General features: G+C 40.4%; 3 protein-coding genes across 7 annotated transcripts; 1 reads left to right on the top strand and 2 right to left on the bottom strand.

Moving 5' to 3' along the window:
• The first annotated feature begins 833 nt into the window (after positions 1-833).
• LOC134877137 (protein regulator of cytokinesis 1-like) lies at positions 834-6244 on the top strand. Of its 3 annotated transcripts, none has more exons than XM_063902543.1 (14): positions 834-1106; positions 1559-1691; positions 1781-1903; positions 2002-2235; positions 2316-2486; positions 2613-2762; positions 2874-3021; positions 3117-3253; positions 3352-3447; positions 3966-4112; positions 4227-4337; positions 4437-4544; positions 5065-5223; positions 5812-6244. In XM_063902543.1, exons 1-14 carry the CDS (start codon positions 1096-1098, stop codon positions 5872-5874), a joined length of 1791 nt encoding a protein of 596 aa, XP_063758613.1. In that variant the 5' UTR covers positions 834-1095; the 3' UTR covers positions 5875-6244. The 3 variants fall into 3 exon arrangements, with proteins under 3 accessions (XP_063758613.1, XP_063758622.1, XP_063758605.1); XM_063902552.1 differs by lacking the exon at positions 834-1106 and adding an exon at positions 1161-1310 and having other exon boundaries at positions 5065-5168; XM_063902535.1 differs by lacking the exon at positions 834-1106 and adding an exon at positions 1161-1310.
• Positions 3838-9078, bottom strand: LOC134877278 (ubiquitin-associated protein 1-like). 2 transcript variants are annotated; one of them, XM_063902738.1, is made up of 6 exons: positions 9010-9069; positions 8848-8930; positions 7690-8175; positions 7419-7589; positions 6640-6741; positions 3838-6558 (listed from the first exon to the last, which is right to left on the bottom strand). In XM_063902738.1, the coding sequence occupies exons 2-6, from the start codon at positions 8911-8913 to the stop codon at positions 6424-6426; spliced, it is 960 nt and encodes a 319-aa protein (XP_063758808.1). In that variant the 5' UTR covers positions 8914-8930; positions 9010-9069; the 3' UTR covers positions 3838-6423. The 2 variants fall into 2 exon arrangements, with proteins under 2 accessions (XP_063758808.1, XP_063758802.1); XM_063902732.1 differs by having other exon boundaries at positions 3842-6558; positions 8791-8930; positions 9010-9078.
• Positions 9079-10624: 1546 nt separating this feature from the next.
• clpxb (caseinolytic mitochondrial matrix peptidase chaperone subunit Xb) lies at positions 10625-20107 on the bottom strand. Of its 2 annotated transcripts, XM_063902516.1 has the most exons (15): positions 19834-20107; positions 19260-19337; positions 18233-18393; positions 17990-18104; positions 17085-17239; positions 16790-16949; positions 15746-15787; positions 14955-15131; positions 14487-14651; positions 13554-13642; positions 13219-13383; positions 12826-13125; positions 12307-12399; positions 12118-12224; positions 10625-11995 (listed from the first exon to the last, which is right to left on the bottom strand). In XM_063902516.1, the coding sequence occupies exons 2-15, from the start codon at positions 19312-19314 to the stop codon at positions 11905-11907; spliced, it is 1875 nt and encodes a 624-aa protein (XP_063758586.1). In that variant the 5' UTR covers positions 19315-19337; positions 19834-20107; the 3' UTR covers positions 10625-11904. The 2 variants fall into 2 exon arrangements, with proteins under 2 accessions (XP_063758586.1, XP_063758594.1); XM_063902524.1 differs by lacking the exon at positions 15746-15787 and having other exon boundaries at positions 19834-20106.
• Between the last annotated feature and the right edge of the window lie 1085 nt (positions 20108-21192).

Here is a 21192-nt window from a genome sequence, read left to right as displayed (position 1 = left end):
AGACTACGGCCTACAAGTTCTTATTGTTACATCCAGGTTCCTAGCCCACAGCGGATGTGGGTATATTTTAGAGATGCAACTGTTGTATCACTTACCAATTACTCCATTGATCGAAAAACAATCGCCAAATTCCATTCGAGGCTTAAGTCATTTTCATGCAAAAGACTAAATTAGCTTGATGGGAAACATGGGTACAAACTCATTATTGTTTTTAAGTCTTGTAATATAACGGAATATAAGAGCAACCGTGCAATAATTAAATATACAGTAGGCTACACTGTTGTATTAATGAGTCATGATTACAAGACAAACATAATTGCAGCCCTCAACCAGATATGTGTGTGCCAGATAAATAAATACATTTAAATTATGTTGCAGGCAGATGGCCTGTGGAGACAGAAGCATACCTAAACAAAGACTTTAGGCAACTGGCAGGGCTTTAACCACAAAATCTGGAGACCCTACACACACAAAGGCAAAACACAAGGAATTCAAGGGAAAGGTGGAATCATAGACCACACCTGAGGAAACACCCAATATGAGCAACTACAGAGCAAACACTGGCTGAGTCAGACTCACACAAAAATAGACTGGGAAACACAGACCAAAGGCAGGTTTTAAAATATATGTCTGAAATCGACAGATACATCTGAAAAAAAGGAAGTAAATTACATTAGATACATCGATATGCAAGATTGACCTACCTTATTTTGAAAAACAGTTGCAACATGTTTATTTTTCCAGCCTGACAGAAAGGTAGCTAATCATCTGGGAAACACGGAAAAATGCTTGAAAAATAAATACACATGACTTTAAAACTGAATTTTAATGTCAGGATCGGTAAATAGTATACATTTTGGGCTAAATCCATGAATACTGTGTATTAATTTGAAATGTTAAATAACCGCCACCCTAGAAACAACTTCCGTTGACGTCACTGCAACCAGCCAATCGGAGCCCAGACGTTGTTTCGGTGCAGATTTCAAACCCGTCGAGTGGACAAACGAACTACAACCGTAGAAACTTCTTAGTTAGGACCGCTTCGTCGTTAAGGGAGGCTGTTTTCTATTTTTGTTTTGAGTCTGTAGTGGAAACATGAGAGTGAGGTTAGTACTGTAATATTTTCTTGTACATTTGGTCTCAATTGGTTACAATTAAATGAAATATTATTCAGTTAGCAGACGAATTTCCGGATTAGCCTGTCGAGATAAAGCTAGCTAGCTTTAGCTACTTTGAGCAGACGCACACAGCTTGTGTGACGCTCGGACGGAGTAGCCGCCTGTGTTTGCCGCAATGACTAAATTTAAATGGTAATTAAGTTTTCTGCCATCCTAACACTCCAGCTGCTACTATTTAACTTTACAGCTTACTAAGCTAATGCTACAAGACAGCTTCGGGGAGATAGCATACGTTAACTTAACTCAGCGGTATCTAACGTTAGCCCTCTGCTAGTGACAGTCCGCTAAGTTACTTGATTTGATATTATTCTCTGTCGCTAATGTTTATATTGTACTGGTTAACAGGTGTTTAAACGTACCCTGTTGCTTTTGTTTTCCAGTGAAGTCCACGCAGCAGAGTCTGTTGCTTATCTCAACAGAGCTCTGGTCAGACTGCAGGATATTTGGGATGAAATCGGTATTCCAGAGGAACAGCGCCTACAGAGAACCAACGAGGTCCACAAGCACATTAAAGTGAGTCCACCGTACATTTAAAATTAGATTTAAATCTGTACTTAGTGAGTTTACAAATTGATTAATTTGTCTATCCTCTTTACCTTAAGGGGCTGTTGGACCTGATGATTGCTGAGGAAGAGGAGCTGAAGAAGAGATTAATGAAAAACATTCAGGCATTTCTTGATGAGCTAAAAACGTTGTGTCGGGAACTCCAGCTGCCCCCCTTTGAGGTACAGTTTTGTTCAGAAATATATCTACGTGTTTTCATATCACTGTCTGAAAATAACTTTCCTATATGCTTGGACTAACTTTCTGGATTTCTGTGAAGGAGGAAGAGGGCTGCACCATGCTGCAGACTGATAAGAATAGCCGCACACGTTTGGAGTTGATGAAGGAGCACAAGAGGCAAAGAATGGAAGAGCTGAAGGGCCTCGTTGGCAAAGACCGCGAGCTGTGTGACATAATGTGCACTACTCCATTTGGTATTGACCAGGACGCCATCCCATCACTGAAGCAGCTTGAAGAATATCGTGCCTACCTGGATGCTCTGACCAAAGAGAAGGTGTCACTGATGTTCTGCTCATTGTAAATGCTCAATAACTTTTCTTATTACGGTTAGAAATAAACTTGTTATCTTTTTAGGAAAGTCGTCATGAGGAATTTGTGAGCCTCAAAAAGGATATCACCATCTGCATGGGTGATCTGGAGCGGCACCCAGAGACCAGTTTTGAGATGGATGTGATGTGTGAGGATGAGGATGCATTTTGTCTCTCAAATGACAACATTTCTGCTCTTAAACTGCTCCTCAGTCAGGTGATTTTCAAACATTTGTATCTTAATGTTTTGGAATCTGATGCTCTGGTCAGATTGGAAGAAGAATAAAACATCATGTATTATTTCATGGAATAATGGATATATGATTTTTATGTTTCCTTCCAGCTACAAGAAAGCAAGACTGAGAACGAGCTCCGCTGTTCATCTTTCCGCATCGCAATCAAGGAGCTGTGGGAAAGACTTCAGATTCCCCAAGAGGAGAGGGAGCACATCTCTGAGCATATGGTCCTGTCAAAGAAGAGAAACGTTGAGGCAGTAAGAAATCTGCATTATTTGGTCCCCTACATTCATGATTTCCGAGAATGCATTGGTGTTTTGTTTCACCAAACGCATACATTTACAAGTTTTAATATTTTGTCTTTCCAGCTTCAAGCTGAGGTCCAGCGTCTGGAGGTGCTGAAGATGCAGAGCATGAAAAGTTTTATTGAGGCCATCAGAGCTGAGATCGCCCTCTTCTGGGAGAAATGCTTCTACAGCCAAGAACAGCAGCATGCATTTTTTTCATATCATGATGGTAAATATTTGTTGTTAACAAAGCCTGTACACCTACAGTATATGCTGCTGGTCATCACAAACGAGATGTGGGTCTGTGCACATTTCTCTACCCAGATGATTACACAGAAGACATTCTCCACCTGCACGAGGCAGAGGTCCAGACCCTGAAGAAGTATTACGAGGACCACAGAGAACTCTTTCAGGCAGTCATGAAATGGCGGGAGAACTGGACCTTGTACTTGGAACTTGACGTGAGTACTGTCTTTATGAATATAGTGTGGCAGCATTTAAAACAGACCTCTCTTGTTGTGGTTACATGTATGGATGTATGTGCTTCTCTCCATCTCAGAAAAAGGCCAACGACCCGGCAAGATTCAACAACAGAGGTGGGAACCTGCTGAAAGAGGAGAAGCAGAGGGCCGACCTGCAGAAGAGCTTGCCTAAGGTGAGAAAATGTTTCGACGTGGTGTTTAGTTGCATACTGTGTAATTATAGAGCAGGATTGCTAATTAACAGTTTCAACTAGTAAAGAAGCTGTTAGTAGGGATTAAAGGGAACGTGTGAAGTTGGATAAACTAGCAATAAAAAAATGAGCTCAAGTTTACCACATGCTAGAGTGAAAACAGCTGAGGGCTTGTTGGTGCATTACTGACTCTCGCCAGCAGGTGGAGGTATTGATACTATCAGGCTTTCTGTCCAGGGTTTGAAGTATAGAAACATATTTGCATTGACAGACTATTGGCTCTATTTTTTTTTATTTTAAATACAAATTAAAAATGAAAGATTCTACAAGCAAACAGTTTTTCATTTCATTTGGGGAATCAAGCAAAGCCAAACTGTGTACCCGTGTGTGAGAGCCAGGGCAAGGCATGCTTGATGATCAAAAGCAGGAACATGTCAACTGCAATACTAAATGTGATTACATGCCAACAAGTTCAAACAACTGCTTCCTGTTTGTTTCAGCTGGAAAAAAGTCTTAAAGCCCAAATTGATGCTTGGGAGCAGGAGCATGGCAAGGAGTTCCTGGTCAATGGACAGAAATTCCTTGAGTACGTGCAGCAGCAGTGGGACCAGCACCAGGCTGAAAAGGAGAAGGAAAAACTGGAGAGGGTGCGTTTTAGACTTTGATTTATATATATATAAATAAAAAGCTAAATCAAATCTTAATTTTTTTTTATCAAAGGGCTGTTTATATGACTATATTTTTCTTTTTGTTTAAATTAGCAAATGAAGAAAACCAAACAGATACAGGAGGACATGTTATATGGAACTGCAATGAGAACACCATCCAAAAGGCGGCTAGCAGGAACTCTGACGCCTGGAAAAGTGCGAAAGGTAAGATGGGGCTGCAGTTTGGTTTTACTGCATCAACTGACCCTACCTCAGCAACTGAATAGACTAAAAATTTGACCCCCCCTTTGTTCTTTCTTGTAGCTCAACGGCACCTCGACCATGTCCACCCCTAACAGCTTCCTTAGTTCAGGCCTCGGTGGAACCATGTGCCAGTTGTCCATCTCCAAACCACCTTTGTCAGCCAGCAGGGTAAGCCCACTGTCGTCTCTGACTCCTCACTGACCTGATTCGCCATGTATTAGAGAGCCTGTTGGACTCTGCTGGATAATTTACCTCTGTCTCATACTCTGCTTCTGAGCCGTTGGTTTATTCTAATGGAGTTGAGCAGGCTGCCGTATTGTCTCGCTTAGTTTCACTTCCATATGTCGGGGCATATTTTATCTTTTGTCCTTACTAAGTATAATACGTTTCAATGTGCTGCAGACCGTGTGACATGTAGATGGAAAGGAGGAAGAGGAGCAATAGGCTAGAAATGAGACCAGTTTTATTAAGAGGAGGCTGTTAATGTAAGCCCCTGTATACTGCTCTCCTTTACATTTCGAATGGTTCGATATGGCAGTGTTGTACTGAATACTGGTTGACGCAATCGTTTTTATTTTATACTAAACCTGTTCTGTTTCGCCTCTGTATGGTCCTTTAAGTCTAAAACTGACTGAAATGAAAGAGGTGGCGAGAAAGCACATTCTCATTGAAGCTTGTCTTGTTGTAGGGTCCCAGCCTGCGAACCCCTGGACATGGAAAGACTCCCCGTGCCCTAGACCGGAACAAGGAAAACATCTCTCATCTGAGAAACACTCCAGGAAGCACACTAAGGTCTCAGGATATTCAAGAAAACACCATCATTGCTGGCTCCTATTCCGACTTTGCGGTATATGCCTTTGTATATCGATCTAGTTAACCCGTTAAACCAAAACTCCACTTAAGTACTCTAGTGAAGGAAATGACTGCTTTATCCTAGATCAGTACTATGAAGTTAACCGCTGCCATCACTGTCGAGTCCTTAAAATGCCCTACTGTATGTCAGGGGACGAGTTACTTCTTTTATATACAAATCCTGTAATTTGGGATGTACATTAACTAATACATGTAGCTTATTATCAAATGCAGCAACTATAAGTTAACCACATTTACATCTAAGACTGCATAATGTTTGGAGACTGATAAAGACAATCCATGCATCCCAACGAGTACACATTATTTAGAAATCACACCCAAAAAAAAGTTGAACTTCCTGCTGTAAATCCTTGAAACAGTTTACTTGTAGCTGAGGCATCAGTTTATTTTCCAACATATTTCTTGAAATCGATTTGTTTTCAAAAGATAAATGCATACAGAACATAAGTTTATATAATAAGCATTATATTCCCATCCCACAACACTGTGAATGCACATAAAGACATTTCGAATCCTTCAATATAAGCAAAGATGCTGAAAATGTTTCCTTTTTTTCTTTCAGAGAGACCTCTCGGAGGCTTCTAAGTCGAACATAAAGTTGAACTCGACTGTCAGCCATCAGTGAGGAGTCACAGGAGGTGCACATCACCTCTATACGGCAATGAGGTGTTTTCTAAAGAGGACAAGAGGGAACCTTAATGTAAACTTCTTACAAAAAAATGTAAATATCTTTCTCTGTGACTGTCGTTTCTCTCTGCTTTGTGTGTTTGGGGTCAGGCTCATGGTATTTGTACTATTATTGGCTATTAATCTTATGTTTTTCTTTCAGGGGTTACATACTTTTTAAAATAAAACGCTGTTAACTCTATCTAGGGCACCACTTGGTTTTAGAACTGTTGCAGCTAGCCAATACAACACAATTTTTATTTCTCCAGCTGGGATGACAGCTAAATCTTTTTTTAAATAAACCTGTAAATAAACCTATCTGAAACCACTTCATGATCTCTGTCTTTTTTATGTTTTCATACATACCGGTGTGATTGAATTGCACAGGTTGTCAGAATGAGTCTAAGTGTTACGCTTTGACACTCTCTAAATATATAGTATGGTACATTTCTCATTGTATTGCAGGAAATAATTAAATGTCCATGCTGACTGGAAATGGAGAGATACTTTAAGTCATGCGTGTCATGAGTTCTTCAAGAGCCCTCTCTCTGTGATTTTCATGAACAAGCAGCACTTCTTTGATTGCACTTTGCTTGAAGCCCATCTCATTAAACTGAGTCAGAAGGCGCAGGAACTCAGCAGCCTGAAAAGTAAATGATTAAAGTTAATAAAAAATACATATTAAAGGGTTTGCAGTCTGTTGTTGACACTAAGAAGGAATCACCTTGCTCTCACAGTTCTGAAACATCTCCAAGGCCTCCTCCACCTGAGCCTCATCGTGACCCAGAGCACACAGACGCTCACTGGCTACCAGGTATTTTAGGAGCTGTCGATAACAACAGATATTTATAAACCAGGAATCCTTCATTCGTCCCACAGCGGGGACATTTACAACTCCAACAGCAAAGCGCTTTATGTACAGGGTCACAACAGGAAGGGTATAGTGCTGATAACAGGCAACAACAAGGAGGAAACTTCATAAACAATAACAATAATAATGTAACATCTGTGATTAAATAAAAAGTAACATAAGTCAACATAAAGCTATTGAAAAAGTTACACGTGTGTTGTTACAGTCTGAAGTGAAGTAGCAGCCAATAATAAAAGCAAAAGAGTGTGTTGCACATAGGGTTCGTTATCGAGGCTGACATGCTGGGTCTTGTTAAAGTACAAAAAGCACAAGGATATATCTCCATATTTAGTTTTAAAAAGTCTTGTTTATAGGGTTTACATACTGCTACTTGACAGGTCCCAAACAAGCTGTTTTTATTGCATAAGACCATTGGGTGCCATGTTGTGCGCCCCCACATTATTCTAAGTAAAGATCTGTTAGTGCATTTCCTCTGCCAAACCAGAATTAACATAGGTTGTAAGTAGGAGTTTTATTTTTAACATTATGAAGCCTGAAGCCAATTGAAAAGTATTTTATCTATGCACTATCAGGGTTAATAAACCATTAAAAAGGTGTTTATTAACAACATCAGAACACAAAGTGGTGTCTACCTTCTCTGGGCTGTGGTAGCCTGTCCTCTGCAGAGCCAGGATAGCAGTGTGTAAAGGGAAGCCCCTCTCAGTGATGGTTCCCAGGAGCTCCCTCTCCTCCTGACTGAGTGCTGACAACAGCTCTGCTGCAGAGTCAAAGAAAACCCCACGAGAGCCTTCTTTCCTCTGGGCCTGGTGACAAGGGAACAAAATATACAAATATTGGGTTATGGTGAAGAGGAAAGGAAATGATGAATAGTTTTCTCAGAGAGAGGGACAGAAACATAACAACCTGTCTGCAGTTTTTGACAAGGGCCCCAGCAGAGGAGGGTCTCTGCTGCCTGGGTGTAGATGGAGCAGGTTGTGTGGTCTGGGAGTATCTTCTCCCCAGTGAGCGCTGCCTCTTCTTGCTGTTCTTCTGGGAAGTGGAAGCAGCAGGCTGTGTGTCTTTAACTCTCGAGAGGGGCACTTTGGGTGCAGCACTCCGGGGCCGCTCTCTGCTCATTATGGAGAAAGGAGGGCCTTCATTATCCTCATGGTAACTATCTTCCTCCTCAGAGTCAGAGATGAGGAACCTGACGGTGCGATGGTGCCAGCGGGTGTCTGCAGAGTTCAGGCTGTTACTGCGGGGTCGAGGGGCCCACTTTTCATGGCTCCTGCGATTGGCCCTGTGGCTCTCCTGGGGGCTGCTGAACATCAGCCAGTAAGGTGGGCAGGAAGGGGCCTCACAGACTGGCTGCTGCCCGGTTAAGATCAATTTCTCCAGGTTGAATTTATACTAGAGGTATATAAAAAAAAAAGATATTGAGCAACAGGATTTTTACACAGGTGTCACAGTAGGATGAGCACAGGTGTTACTGATAACATTCACACGGCTCTTTCACACTACAAGTGTCAGAGTAAGACAGTACTGTGAGTCAGCATGTACAATACCTGGACCCTGAAAATGACACAGCTAAATGGAATTGAGCCGTTATAAACTTTAGTATATTTACATCCAAGCTTTTTCCTTTTGTCTCATACCACCATAGTGTCTCGCTTCAAAAACAATCAGAGAAAAGCATTATTAAATGAATGGTATGATGGTTTTATGCGTCTGCCATCAAGTTGCAGCCTGAATTCATACCCGTTCAAAACTGAATCTGAATTTATAGTATTAGACATTTGTATGGAATTGTCATAATAGCCAATATTTTGGCCAACACAAAACAGAAAGTCAGAAAAACTTCATTGTATAATACGTCATAAAAATGGGCTTATAGTGAAATAAACTACAATGAGAAATTGATTTAGAAAATATGGTGAAGCCATAGAGTCAAATTTATCACTGCTATTGAATTTACCCCAGTGAAGCCTTAAACCTAAAATATTTTGATATTTAATCAGATGTGACCTCAGTGTCTCGTAGTATCTGAGGGCAGTCTGGTATGGTGATGTCTGGAGCCGTCACCTCCTTCACTTCCTCCTGCAGTGGACCCAGCAGAGTCTGAAAGGGGATGTCCTCCAGAGTGCTCATTTCCCCCGACCAACAACCTGCATCAGAGAAACATAAAGAGTTCCTGAGTTTTAAGATCTGAAACCAGAGCTTCAGTGAACCTGTTTTCAGACTTACCTCTCAGTGAAGCTGCTACTCTCTGTGAAGCCCGCACCTATCTGAAGTGCTCATGGTGATTGTTTAGAGGAAACACAAAGGCATAATCGTATGTGATAAGCCCCTTCATCACTAAGCCTGTGACATCATGTAAGGAGTTGTTTACTATTATATCTCACACTTGTTGTGACCCAACCTGCGCAGGTAGGAGTATAGAGAGTATTTAACCATACATACAAATAAATACATGCGAGAGTAACATACAAATTATTCAAAAATAGCACTAATTAAAATATGTTTAGTTGCAATTATTCATATTTAGATATATTGTGATTACAATAAATCACATTTCTCATGTTTATTCTGAAACACATTTTCGTGTGACTTGTAATTTGAATCTCAATTCTCCCTAAAAGCGGATTAGAGAGTGCTGACAATAATATCCAGAGATTAGTCGATTACAAGGTGACAGCTTAGTACTGTGGAACAACATGTTCACAACAATTCATATTTCATGTCAAATGTAATCATATGGTTTGCAGTAATAACACACAAAATACACAGTTAGAGAAAATGAAGTTCATACTCGGAGGCTAAAACCTTTATTAGAAAATGGAAACCCTTTCTAGACTCTTACAACTCCTAACAGCAGGGGTGTCCAAACTACAGCCCGGGGTTCAAATGTGGCCCGCAGGCCATTTTGAATCGGCCCTCTGCAAATTCTTATAGTATAATGCAATATGGCCCACAAATTAAACTTTTGCTTGCCTTATATTGTACTTCTCAAATATATATGTTAAAAATACATTAATGAGCCCAATTTCAAATAAATTCAGTCATTCTAAAATTAAAACATTTCTAACAATCTTAGTTGATATAAAAAAAAGCCCAATAACTTGTTTCTATAACAAGCTTGAAATTGAACCTTCATATTTACTCTTAATGTCAGCAATCTGAGGCTTCTGTTTTAAGGAATGAGCTGCCAACAAAATAAATGAAGCCCTAAAGACGGACGGGATGTGGGCTGTTTTTTTCTGAAAGCATTTTCAAGTATCGCGCATTATTCACCTACACTTGATTTGTTTTGCTAACTTATAACTTAACTTATGAGACTCACCTCTATAAGTGGCCCAGCTCTCCGTGCATTTTTCTGAATGTGGCCCTCGGTGAAAAAGTTTGGACACCCCTGCCTTACAGGATCGTCTTAAAGAATGAGATTTGATTCCTCGGTAGTTAAGACAGCAGTGGGTATTCTTTTTTATTTGTGATTATTTGTATTATTTATTTTTCTCTTCTTTATTCGTTTTTTCTTTTTCTTTATTGTTCTAGTTTTCTTTGCCCCCTTGCACTAATTTAGTAAGGAACAATACCATCAGATTGTTCCCCCTTATTATAAATGTATCACTTGCTTTTGTGGAAAAAACAAAGAAAATCAATAATATATTGACAAAAAAAAGAAGAGCATAACAAATAGCGTGATGAGTAATATTCTTGTTTTCATGGACACTATATATATGTTAAAAACAAAATCAGATTATTTAGAAGAAAAAATATGTAATTTCCTGTTTTGTTTCCCTGACTTTGATAATGAACGCTGTAGTCTGGAGAAGTTAAAATGTGAAGCACACTTGAAAAGTTCTGTACAGAGATTTACATTTTATTTATATATTTCAAACAATCACAATCAATTTAGGATTCACAAACTTGGGTTGGGGGTACAGGTTCTGTAACAGACCACTGAAAACAGAAAAAGCAGTTTTTAAACTTAACTTAAAAGAAAAAGGAAACTTAAAAGCAAAAGGGAGAACAGATCTAGTTTAATCTCATTTTATAGCACAGACAGCATGTTAAAGAGTACAGCAGCGTGGTTCAGATCCAAAGCAGTGAGGCTTGATTACAGACGGGTGTACCGAGACACTTTAGTAACAGGATATTACATCACTAACGGAGAGGCGAGTTTCCAACACGCACAAAGAAATAAAAATCCCTGTGCTGTTCTGAGGGGGGGACTGACAAAGCAGGTTTAGAGCCAACTGTAAGGGATGATCTTTCTGATGGTAATTGAACCTAGTTAATAAAGCTTGAATATCCAATTAAAAAAATATGATTTAGTCATGTACTGTATTTTGGAGGCTACTTATTAATCTACCTGCTAATCCTGCAGAGAGTCCGGTGGTAAGGAGGTATGTCAGTAATACATTCTCTAAAGACTGGGCTACAAGAGGAAGCCAAACACTGAAAAATAAGCATTCTTGCTGTTTTGAAGGTCACCATTATTGTTATTATTCCTGCTTTGTTTAGTTTGCTGGTGCGTTACACTTCACAATGTGTCTCCTATTTAAAATTCAAGTCTTACAAACTGCTTACAAATGCTACGTCAGCAGCACTTACAGCCCAGTTGTACTGTGAACACCATTATTACAATGGTGGTAAAGAAGATGACATCAACATATTGATGTGCTCACGGAATAACATGCCCTTTTGATTTAAGGCATTACTTGACTTGATAACATCCCTTCTACAATTTTTCAGCTCCACTTTCGGTATGATCCCATCGTTTCCATTTGCTTCCCTTGCCTTTACAGTCCATCACCACAAAAAGAAAACACAAATAACCTAGCTACACATCCTTTCATGAATAAAATTGCATTATCTTTATATAGATAAAAATTTGAACAATCCCCAGAGATTGAAATATTTTATAAAGGTCCACCCCGCGAGTACACCGCTAGAGAATTATCTGATGCACGGGACCAAATGACTCTTCAGTGAAAAACACCAGCCTTCAATACTTCTACTACAGGGTCCATAGCTTGTTTGTCAGGGGCTTTTGTAAAACCCAGAGTTGGTGTCCAAGGTTCATAGTGATCTAATGGTTTCAGAGACTGTCTTTAGGTGAAATGAGAGACATGTGGTTCAGTTGTTAGCAGCGTCCGCCTGCCGAGGCCAGTTCTCCTCCTCAATGCCCGAGTCGTATTCCTCTTCTGAAGACTCCTTGGCTGGAGCTCTGAAATTCAAATGGAGACTCCAGTTCAGGTTTCACACCGCAAAACATTGTGGAGTCAAGGAGCCTGGATTGAGGAATCTGATCTCTAACATTACACACGCTGCGAGCAGAGGAACACTGACCTGATATATCTGGGTTGTGATTTTCCGAGGACAATGTCTTTGTTCAGCTCAACCGCCATGATGTCAGAGTGTGGCACCTCAAACATGGGCTCTAGAAGGAGCTTTTCCTGCAAAAAAATGAGGAGTGTGTTTAATTAGTGTTACATTAACAGTACAAAAGAAGTATTAAAGTGTCATAACGTCACATACCATGATGGATCTGAGCCCACGAGCTCCGGTTTTCCTCTCCAGAGCCATCCTGGCTATGGCATTCAAGGCATCTGGAGTCACATTGAGTTCACACTGAAAAAAGAAACACTGCAGATTAATTTTAATTCTACAAACATTCAGGTTTAAACAAATAAACCCCTGTGAGATATATTCCTGCTCCTTTTTATGCAGATCTGATAAAAGAAAAACAAGCTGCCTGTCAGCTACCGGTGAGCCGCTACACCATGTGTGCACTGTGCAAAGGATTCTACCAGGAATGTGTGCCCACAGGTATTCAACTACATGACCCTGCTTTGTGTTGTGACAACAGGTCAGTTTAGTCTGTTTACATTTGAGAGAAGAGAGACATCTCTTCGTCTGATATCTCCAACACTGGGCCACGCAAAGCAAACCTATCTAGATTGATTAACAGCACTAAGATGAAAACTGATGGTATATTTTGGAGTGAACTGTCCCTTTAACACTGCACTGTAGTAGCATCTGTAAGACAGCTCTTACTTTGTCCATGCTGAACAGAGCCTGGTACTGGGGCACCACAGCGTTGCGTGGTTCCGTCAGGATTCGGACGAGCGTCTCTTCGTCCAGGCTGTGCAGAGGAACGACCACAGGAAGACGGCCGACAAACTCTGGGATCATCCCAAACTCGATCAGGTCTCTGGCCTCCACGAGCTTCAGCAGGCGGTCCTTTTCCTCTATCTCTGCCACTGTGTCCGTCTCTCCGCTGGTGTTGGCCAGGTCTGCGGCAGCCGCTGCACGGCGGCCCTGCCCCATGTTGGAGGGAGTTCCAAAACCCAAATACTGGAGAGTAACGAAACCAGAGGAACAAGTTAAGAGGCTGAGTGACTCTGTCAGCTGAGGACAGGCGCCACATATGAGCTGTGTTGAACGTACCTTTTCATTCTTTCTTCTGCTGATGATTCTGTCCAGTCCGTTGAAGGCACCGGATGCCACAAACAGGATATTTGTTGTGTCGACCTGCACCGTTTCTCCTCTCAGCTTCCTGGAGTTCTTCTCAGGAACATTGACGATGGTGCCCTCCAACAGTTTAAGCAACCCCTGACAGAGAGGAAAAGAAAATAACCGTCACTATCACAAGTTCAACAAAAAAGCATCAGGAAACCAGTAACAGTAAATAAATCAAATGTGCTGCTGTATTTAAACCAAAACTATGTCGATAAAGAAATGCGTTACATCTCTATTGAGTTCAACTCGGGTTGATGACTGACCTGCTGGACTCCCTCTCCTCCTACATCTCTCAGCTGATGGATTCCAGGCACACTGCCAATCTTGTCCACCTCATCCAGAAACACAATACCTGCACAGGAGACACAACACAGCATCAGTTTCCTGTCTGGCAAGTGCATGACGACAGCCCCAGTGTTCAATCTAGTGTTAGTGCAGACATTTAAACACTCTTTACTTCAGATTTCAGCTTACACTGAAAGGTTCAAATGATCTCACCACTCAAAAGTAAGTGAATCACAATGATTAAACTAAAATAAACATCAGTTTAATTTTTACAAGGGTGACTCACTGCTGTGGTGAAAGTGAAGCTGATGAGTATTTTTGTCAATAAGTGTTTTGTTTTAGTTCCTTCCTCTTCATGCTAGCAGTACAACCAGATCAAGCCCATTACACATCCCCATGTAAGGAATTTCAATTGTGATATAAATATGTACAATTAAACAGTTTGAAGGGAAATAATGCGGCAATTGCTGTAAAAGTAAACAGAATTTTAACAAGGGTTTAGTCTCCCAGAGTGGTTGTATGTTTTATATTCAACAAGATTGTTATGGCACTGCTTTATAGACTTTAATCTGTAACAATTTGACATTTATTAGATTGTTAAATGAGCTGTGAACACTGCAGTGAACACAAAGGTGGTTCCGTCTATGCTGGCTGATGGAGGATAGAGGCCGTGTTGTCACTGTGTTATGATGTTTATATTGTGTAAACATCATCACTGTTGGTGTTTTCTCCCAACGTTCTCTTTTTAAAATCACTGCTAACAGCAGCTGCACATCCATTTAGATTTTAACAGTCACTGTGTGTGTGCCGATTCAGAATGCACACACGAAAAATGTGAGAAAACAAGTCCTATCAGATGAGATTCGTCCACCTCTGAATGAATGTTATTGTAAAGTCAAAGTAAGACCCACCTTGCTGTGCTTTCTCCACTGAATAGTTGGCATCTTGCAGCAGTTTGGCAATAACTGACTCGATGTCCTCTCCCACGTATCCAGCTTGAGTTAGTGTGGTGCAATCGCATATCGCAAAAGGAACATCCAGACAGCGTGCCAGAGTCTGCGCCAACAATGTCTTTCCTGGAAAAAATAGATGAAACATGCTAAAATGTATTCTTGGAAGAGACACTTATGTTAACAGGTCCGCTGCATGGGAAGGTGTTTAAAACGTAACGATGAAGAATCAGTTATTGCTGCATTAACAGTATAAACAACTGTTCCTGTGAAATCCATTTAATGTACTTTTTCATCCTACAAAATAATCCATCATTTGATAGATTGACAATTTTGACACTGAAGGAAGATGAAGAGCCTCATGTTTGGGATTGTTATCAAACTAATATAAAACAATGTCATTTAGGATATTGTAGACACAACACGAACCTGAGCCAGTTGGACCTAGAAGTATGATGTTGCTCTTCTCCAGTTTGATGTCGGTGTGTGTGGAGTCCAGCACCTCCCCGCCTCTCTTCTCCTGAGGCGCCTGCTGGCTGGCCTGCTGCTGCATGGACGCCCCGAGAGCGTTTCCATGAGGACTGATCCCTGCAATCTGCAGTAACTCTGCAACACAAAGCAAACACACATGGGGTCAGCCAAGTAAGGATTTTAGAAATTACTGTAAAAGATGCAGTCTGCAATTTCAACGTATGCACAACTTAAACAGGCCAGCCATTGATGGTGTTTGTGTCAAACTGAGCATAGAAACATCCCCGTGTGCAGGCTAAAAATATGCATGGCCTAGTCTGTACCAGTGTGGAGTTACTAGGTGAGGAGTGCAGGGCTGGAAATAGAGAGACTACAGATGTGAATGCAGGTCACTGGGTTACTTCATTGTCCGGTAAACCAAAGATTAAAAAGACAGAATCATTTTGCTTCAGTTCTGCAATTGATAAGTGAATCAGTATTCACCACTCCGAAACTAGAGATGTTCCCTAAAACCATTTTAAGGGATTCATTTATTCTTTTTTAAATCTGATTCTTTAGGTTGAGTATAACTTTACAATCATTTACTAAGGATATCTATCGAGCAAAGCTCTGACTGAAGCGCTACAAGTCTGTACATTTTTGGCATTTGTGCAACTTGTAAAAGATATCGTAGATTAGACTGATTAGGTGGTGTGATTTTTTACGTGGTGCCTCTAATAACACAAGGGTAAGGCGGACCAATCACTTACTTGTGAACCTGTACTCATCCTCTCGTCTTCTCATCTCTAGCTCTACAGAGAGAGGGTGAAAGTACTCAAATCAATATTATCAATAATCATTACCATTAGGGCACTATGGGTGTTCTGCCAAAACCTTTATACAACCCGTGTCCTAAAATATTGAACAAATGCCAAAAAATACAGATTACAGTTCACAACAAGTTATAATTGAAGGACATAGCTACAATCTCTTATCAGTTATTGGAGTAGATTTTATGAATAAATGGCTCTTGATTACAACTAAATGTGTAAAGAATGAAAGATATTTCACCCTAGATCTGTTTCAGCACTGGCATGTCCACAAACAATAACTACTAACACTTGCTAGAGCAGTTTTGCATGGTTGCATGTCCTCTGTTCGCTTTATTAAATCAGCCTTGTTGGTGTTGTATTATACTTATCCAAGTTACATTTTTAAATAGTGTTTTAAATATAGTGTTGGATCGTCTCAGAGTCATATTCAAAACCCAAATGTTAGTACAGAGTCTGTCATTTTAAACAATAAGTCCCTGAGTTCGCCTCACTCTCTCCCCACTTCCTCTCTGACCTGCTGTTAAGATTGGAATGAAAACAAAGATGGCGCCCAAAAGTATGTCAAAGTTCAGGACTACATATTTGAGCAAAGAGATTTAGTCGGAGTAGAAAAAAAGATACACAACATGGACTTTTTGTGAAAGTCCCTTGACAGGCAATCTAACTTTTCCATTGTATCTCGGGAGTTTTGAAGCTCAGACAAGAATATTTTAGGGGTTTTCCAGAACTTCCATTTTCTTTTTTACACACTCCTGTATTTACCAACTATCAGCCTACAATACTGGTCTTGTTTAAAGTTGGAACAGTAGCATATGATTAATGTGGGTGACAAGTGGAAACCACATTAATGATGTAAAATATGTACAATTAATTAATATGAATCTTCTTTATAAAAACAAACACATTACCAACAGCATTATGTAATGCAACGCTGGATGGGATTTAGATAAAACACTCTCTTTAGACAACAGTCATACTGACCCCGGGGTGTTAGGGAGGGCTGTTTTTCCACCTCCACCTGCTGTCGGCTCCCAGCAGGAATGTTGTTGTAGATGCGCTTGTAGTGATTGTACACGGCCACGGCTAACACCTTTTTAGCATACGACTGGCCAACAACAAACTTGTCGAGGTAAGCAAATATCTGGAAAAAAAGAAAGGGATTTATATTTCAACAGAGTATAAAACTCTAACAGGCTGACTATTACAGGGTGCTGTGCAACATGTCAATGGAAGTGTTATAAAAGCATCATTTTGTCTTCCTGCTTCGATTTCTCACCTTCTTAGGGGGAGGGGGCGGTTTCTGTGCAAATGCCAGTTTGACTGCCTCCGCAGCGGATTCTGGCTCTTTGTTTAGCCCCTTCTTAGAGTCCGTTTCAGACAGAACCACGAAAAAGTGATGGCATTTCTCACATTTGACAAATCGTGTTGATGCTACAAAAGAACAACACATAACTTGTTAAAAACTGAAACATTTCACACTCTGTTTGATTTTTAAAAAGTTTACAGCGTTAACAGTTGAACATATCTTGATCATTAAACTGACTGACCATCAAACCAAAAACGAATCTGTTTAGATTGAAGTACTTTTTTTTTTATAGGACAAATGGCCTATGGGGAAACTTGCTGATTAATCTATACGATGCAACAGGAAACATTTGAAAAACAAACTGCTGGTACTTGTGCTGCCAATCATTACCTCTGGTACATTTGCTTTGGACATATCTTAATGCACTCTTTACTTACAATGCACTTCAATCTATCAACAGGCAGTTGATAATCAGAGGACTACATAATCTAACTATAAAAACCACACTTTTAAGTTGAAGCAAGCAGCAGCTTATCCCGTGGTTAATGTTGCAACAAAAAGCAGAAAAATGCTTGTTCGACAACAACAAACCCAATCCCTCAGTGTTTACTTGCAGGTTGTTTTCTTGACAAGCTGTGCCAGGAAATGATGGATATTTGTGGTGTTCTATTTTTGTGCTGTTGGTTTATATTTATTTCAGTCCACCATCAATATTTGTAACACAGAAACATGTAAAAGACCCTGAATAAAACATTTGTATATCTGGCGAGGCACTATGCTGTACTTTCACCTAGCTCTATTCAGCCACCATCTCCTCTGTATCCTACTCCTACCTGTCTTGGTAAATGATTGTCTGATATTAGGAAGTAACTTACACACAAAGGTCTCTACATGTGTGCAGGGGTCTCCACATTTAGGGCAGCGTAGCTGGCTTCCTCCTTTTCCTGAACCCCCGGAGCCAGAGGGTCGTTTCCCCTCACTGATGCTTTTCTGTGTAGAATAACATTGCGTCAGCACACGTTTCATTGCATTTCTAGTATCTAGTCCATTTTTAAAATAGTGTGTTAATACTGCCACGGAACAGAGCTACAGATTACATTTATCTTCCAAGAGCTTACCTTTCCACCATCACTTCCACTGTCCTTTGTTGTCCCATCTTTAGCGGCATAGCAGACAGCAGTCTCTGAAAACGACCTCACCCGTACCCGGGGAGGTTGGTGAGTTTCCCGAGACCCATGACGACTCAGAGAAAACAACTGGATCCGGGAGCAGGACAATCCTGTAAACACAAGATCCTCATGTTACTATTCCTAAAGTCAGAAATGGATTATAGCATTGGCCAATCAACAGACAAATATATTCTGCAAGCATTTTGATAGCCAGTAAATTAATAAAATGATTTTAGAACCACACATTTAGATCAATTCCTGTTCCAGCTTCTCCAATGACCTTATTAGACCTTTTGTTATATATAATTGCTAGTACTGTAAGAATTTGAAGATGTAAAATTAAACTGAAGGCCATTTCTCCTCATTTTGTTAAAGTTAATTATAAATAAATATGAAAAATACATGTTATGATTAAAAAAGAAAATTATCTGCAGATTAATTAATAATGAACATAGTTGTTTGTTATGGCCCTGTGTGCACCATTGCGGGCAAACATAATTCACGATACAATGGAGAAGTCAAACAGCAACATAACGTTATACGCCTATATATTTCAGGATTAACACAGTGCATGCTATCAGGATCATCAGTTCATAGTCAGGGGAATAAAGTCCACAGTATGTATGTGCTGTAGCTATTGTACATTATGTATTTGTTATGCAAGTGGGAGGGTATCTGTATCTGGAGTTGCTGTAACGATTTAGCTTAGCCATTGCTACATAACTATACTTGTATTGATTAGTGTACCTTCATGTGTCAATACACCAGAAGGCTAGGTACAGCTGTTCGACTTAATGAAAAGGCTGGCTGATGTAAGAACTTCAGCTGCCTCACAGCTACACTTTAGGAAACGTTTCCACCTGCTGTTGACATATTACATGACATACAGCGGTGTGGATTATCTGCAGACCCACTTCACAAACTGTGTGAGCACAATGTCATGGAGCTTCACTGTACAATGTGTCCCTTTTCTTACCTCGGTGGGCTGTGTTAAGGAACAACCTGGCCGCCGAAGTGCATGGACAGGACATGACTCCTCTTTTAGTTCAAAATCCTGAAAATAAACACAAAGTTAGCACAGTGTAGTGAGAAAGAGACGCCGATTAGCCCGTAAAACATTTCGTAACTTCAACGTCACTGTTAGCATTAGCAGGTCATTTGCTGCCGAAGGTGGCCGTCTGTTTATTTCTGTAAAACATCATCTTTTTCTAAACTGTAATGAATGATTGTGCTTTTACAACCTCCTGATACCGACCCGGAGCAGGACATAGCAGGACACACAAACAATGTAGCTAGCTGCTTTCTATAAATACATGATAGCTACTTAAGCTAGGCCCAAGCCTGCACTATCTGCTGAAACCCTCCTGTTTGGACAGGCAGACGAAACCCTCCTGTTTGGACAGGCAGACAACACTGCGCAGTGCTTAATCTGACTGACTTTACCCTGAAACAAGCTACCAGTCAGGACTGTTGTTAGATAATACCTAGATATATTCTGACATTACACCAGATAAAGCTGAAGCAACAAATAACTAGCTTGTTTTACTCACAGGGCACGATGAAACCAGTCCCCTTCGGAAAAAGAAAACAAATGCGCAAAGTCACAGCAGCTTTTGCTCTTTGTTTTTGTTTTGTTGTTGTGTTGTAGTAATATCAAAGTATCGCATTTAAATGCTTAGCGTTGGTTCCTCTAGGCCGCAGTTTCCCAGATGGGACACGACCCAAAGTGATGTAACGCTGTTATGAACCAGGTTACACTGCTAGCTGCTAGCTAACCTTCTCTCTGGGGTACAGTAGCTAGCAGGAGTTATTTAACCAGGGTTAGTGGTGAAAGCAGTATGGCGGCTGTGTTCGTGTCTATGCAGTTCACCCCCATCCAGATCTGTGGAGATCTAGTGGTTCATAAGAGGCGTTAACAGGGATGAACACTGGTGCGTTCAATTATCCTCGTAATGTGCTTATCGTGTTGCCTGTATGGTATATAGTAATTTATATTTACTCAAGTACACGTTTGAGGGACTTGTTCTTTACCTGAGTATTTTGCTTATTTGTACTGCTACTCCACTACAATTCAGAGGTAAATATTATACTTTTACTCCACTACATTATTGTTATGCAGATTTGGATGAAATATGTGAAATACAAACAATGCTTAAATAAGATTTAAGTTACACCTGGAGTAACATTCAAAAGCTACCATGCAGCATACAAGGTGATTAAAGTAGTTTCACCTTTACCAGCTTTAATAAATATATAAGGCATGAGTAATTATAATCAAAACATATAATATATTATACTGAAATGGGCCAATCTGCATAATAAGTACTTCTAATTTTGGTACTAAGTATATTTTGATGCTCATACTTTTGACTTTTACTTGAGTAAGGTTTTTTTTTAATGCAGGACTTTTACTTCTGAGTACTTCTCCCACCTCTGATAATAGTAACGTAACCTATAATAAACATTGCAATGATAGATAGAATCGGAGGAAACCCTCTTTATTAGTCACATGCATGCACACAGCAGAGCACACACAGTGAAATTAGTCCTCTGCATTTAACCCATCCTAGTACTAGGAGCAGTGGGCAGCTATCGTGCAGCGCCCGGGGAGCAATGGGGAGGGGGGATTGGAGGTGTCCGGTGCCTTGCTCAAGGGCACCACAGCAGGGCCTAGGAGGTGAACTGGGACCTCTCCAAGTAGCAGTCCACTTTCCATATTTCAAGTCTGTTCGGGGACTTGAACCGGCGACCTTACGATTCCCAGTCCAAGCCCCTACTGACTGAGCCACTGCTGGACGTATAGTTGCTTCAAATGTGGTCAAATGAGAATCTATTTCAGAGACAAAAAAAAGTTAGTATAGTGAGCACTAAAGCCATATTTTTCTCCAGAGCAGGATTATGTAACATTC

The sequence above is a fragment of the Eleginops maclovinus genome, chromosome 2, assembly GCF_036324505.1.
Source record: "Eleginops maclovinus isolate JMC-PN-2008 ecotype Puerto Natales chromosome 2, JC_Emac_rtc_rv5, whole genome shotgun sequence".
NCBI lineage: Eukaryota > Metazoa > Chordata > Actinopteri > Perciformes > Eleginopidae > Eleginops > Eleginops maclovinus.
Note: the sequence above shows the minus strand (reverse complement) of the source record. Positions and strands in the feature narration are given on the sequence as shown.

Bases quoted from the DNA above. Each gene is read 5' to 3' on its own strand.
- LOC134877137 (XM_063902535.1), top strand. The intron at 3,022-3,116 runs GTAAATATTTGT...TTCTCTACCCAG, and splicing joins ATTTTTTTCATATCATGATG to ATGATTACACAGAAGACATT. The intron at 4,113-4,226 runs GTGCGTTTTAGA...TGTTTAAATTAG, and splicing joins AGAAGGAAAAACTGGAGAGG to CAAATGAAGAAAACCAAACA.
- LOC134877278 (XM_063902732.1), bottom strand. From the start codon at position 8,913: ATGAGCACTCTGGAGGACATCCCCTTTCAGACTCTGCTGGGTCCACTG. The intron at 8,176-8,790 runs GTCACATCTGAT...ATATACCTCTAG, and splicing joins AGATACTACGAGACACTGAG to TATAAATTCAACCTGGAGAA. The intron at 6,742-7,418 runs GTAGACACCACT...TGTTATCGACAG, and splicing joins GCTACCACAGCCCAGAGAAG to CTCCTAAAATACCTGGTAGC.
- clpxb (XM_063902516.1), bottom strand. From the start codon at position 19,314: ATGTCCTGTCCATGCACTTCGGCGGCCAGGTTGTTCCTTAACACAGCC. The intron at 15,132-15,745 runs GTAAGTGATTGG...TTTGTGTTGCAG, and splicing joins GGATGAGTACAGGTTCACAA to AGTTACTGCAGATTGCAGGG. The intron at 12,225-12,306 runs GTATGTGACGTT...ATTTTTTTGCAG, and splicing joins GTGGGCTCAGATCCATCATG to GAAAAGCTCCTTCTAGAGCC.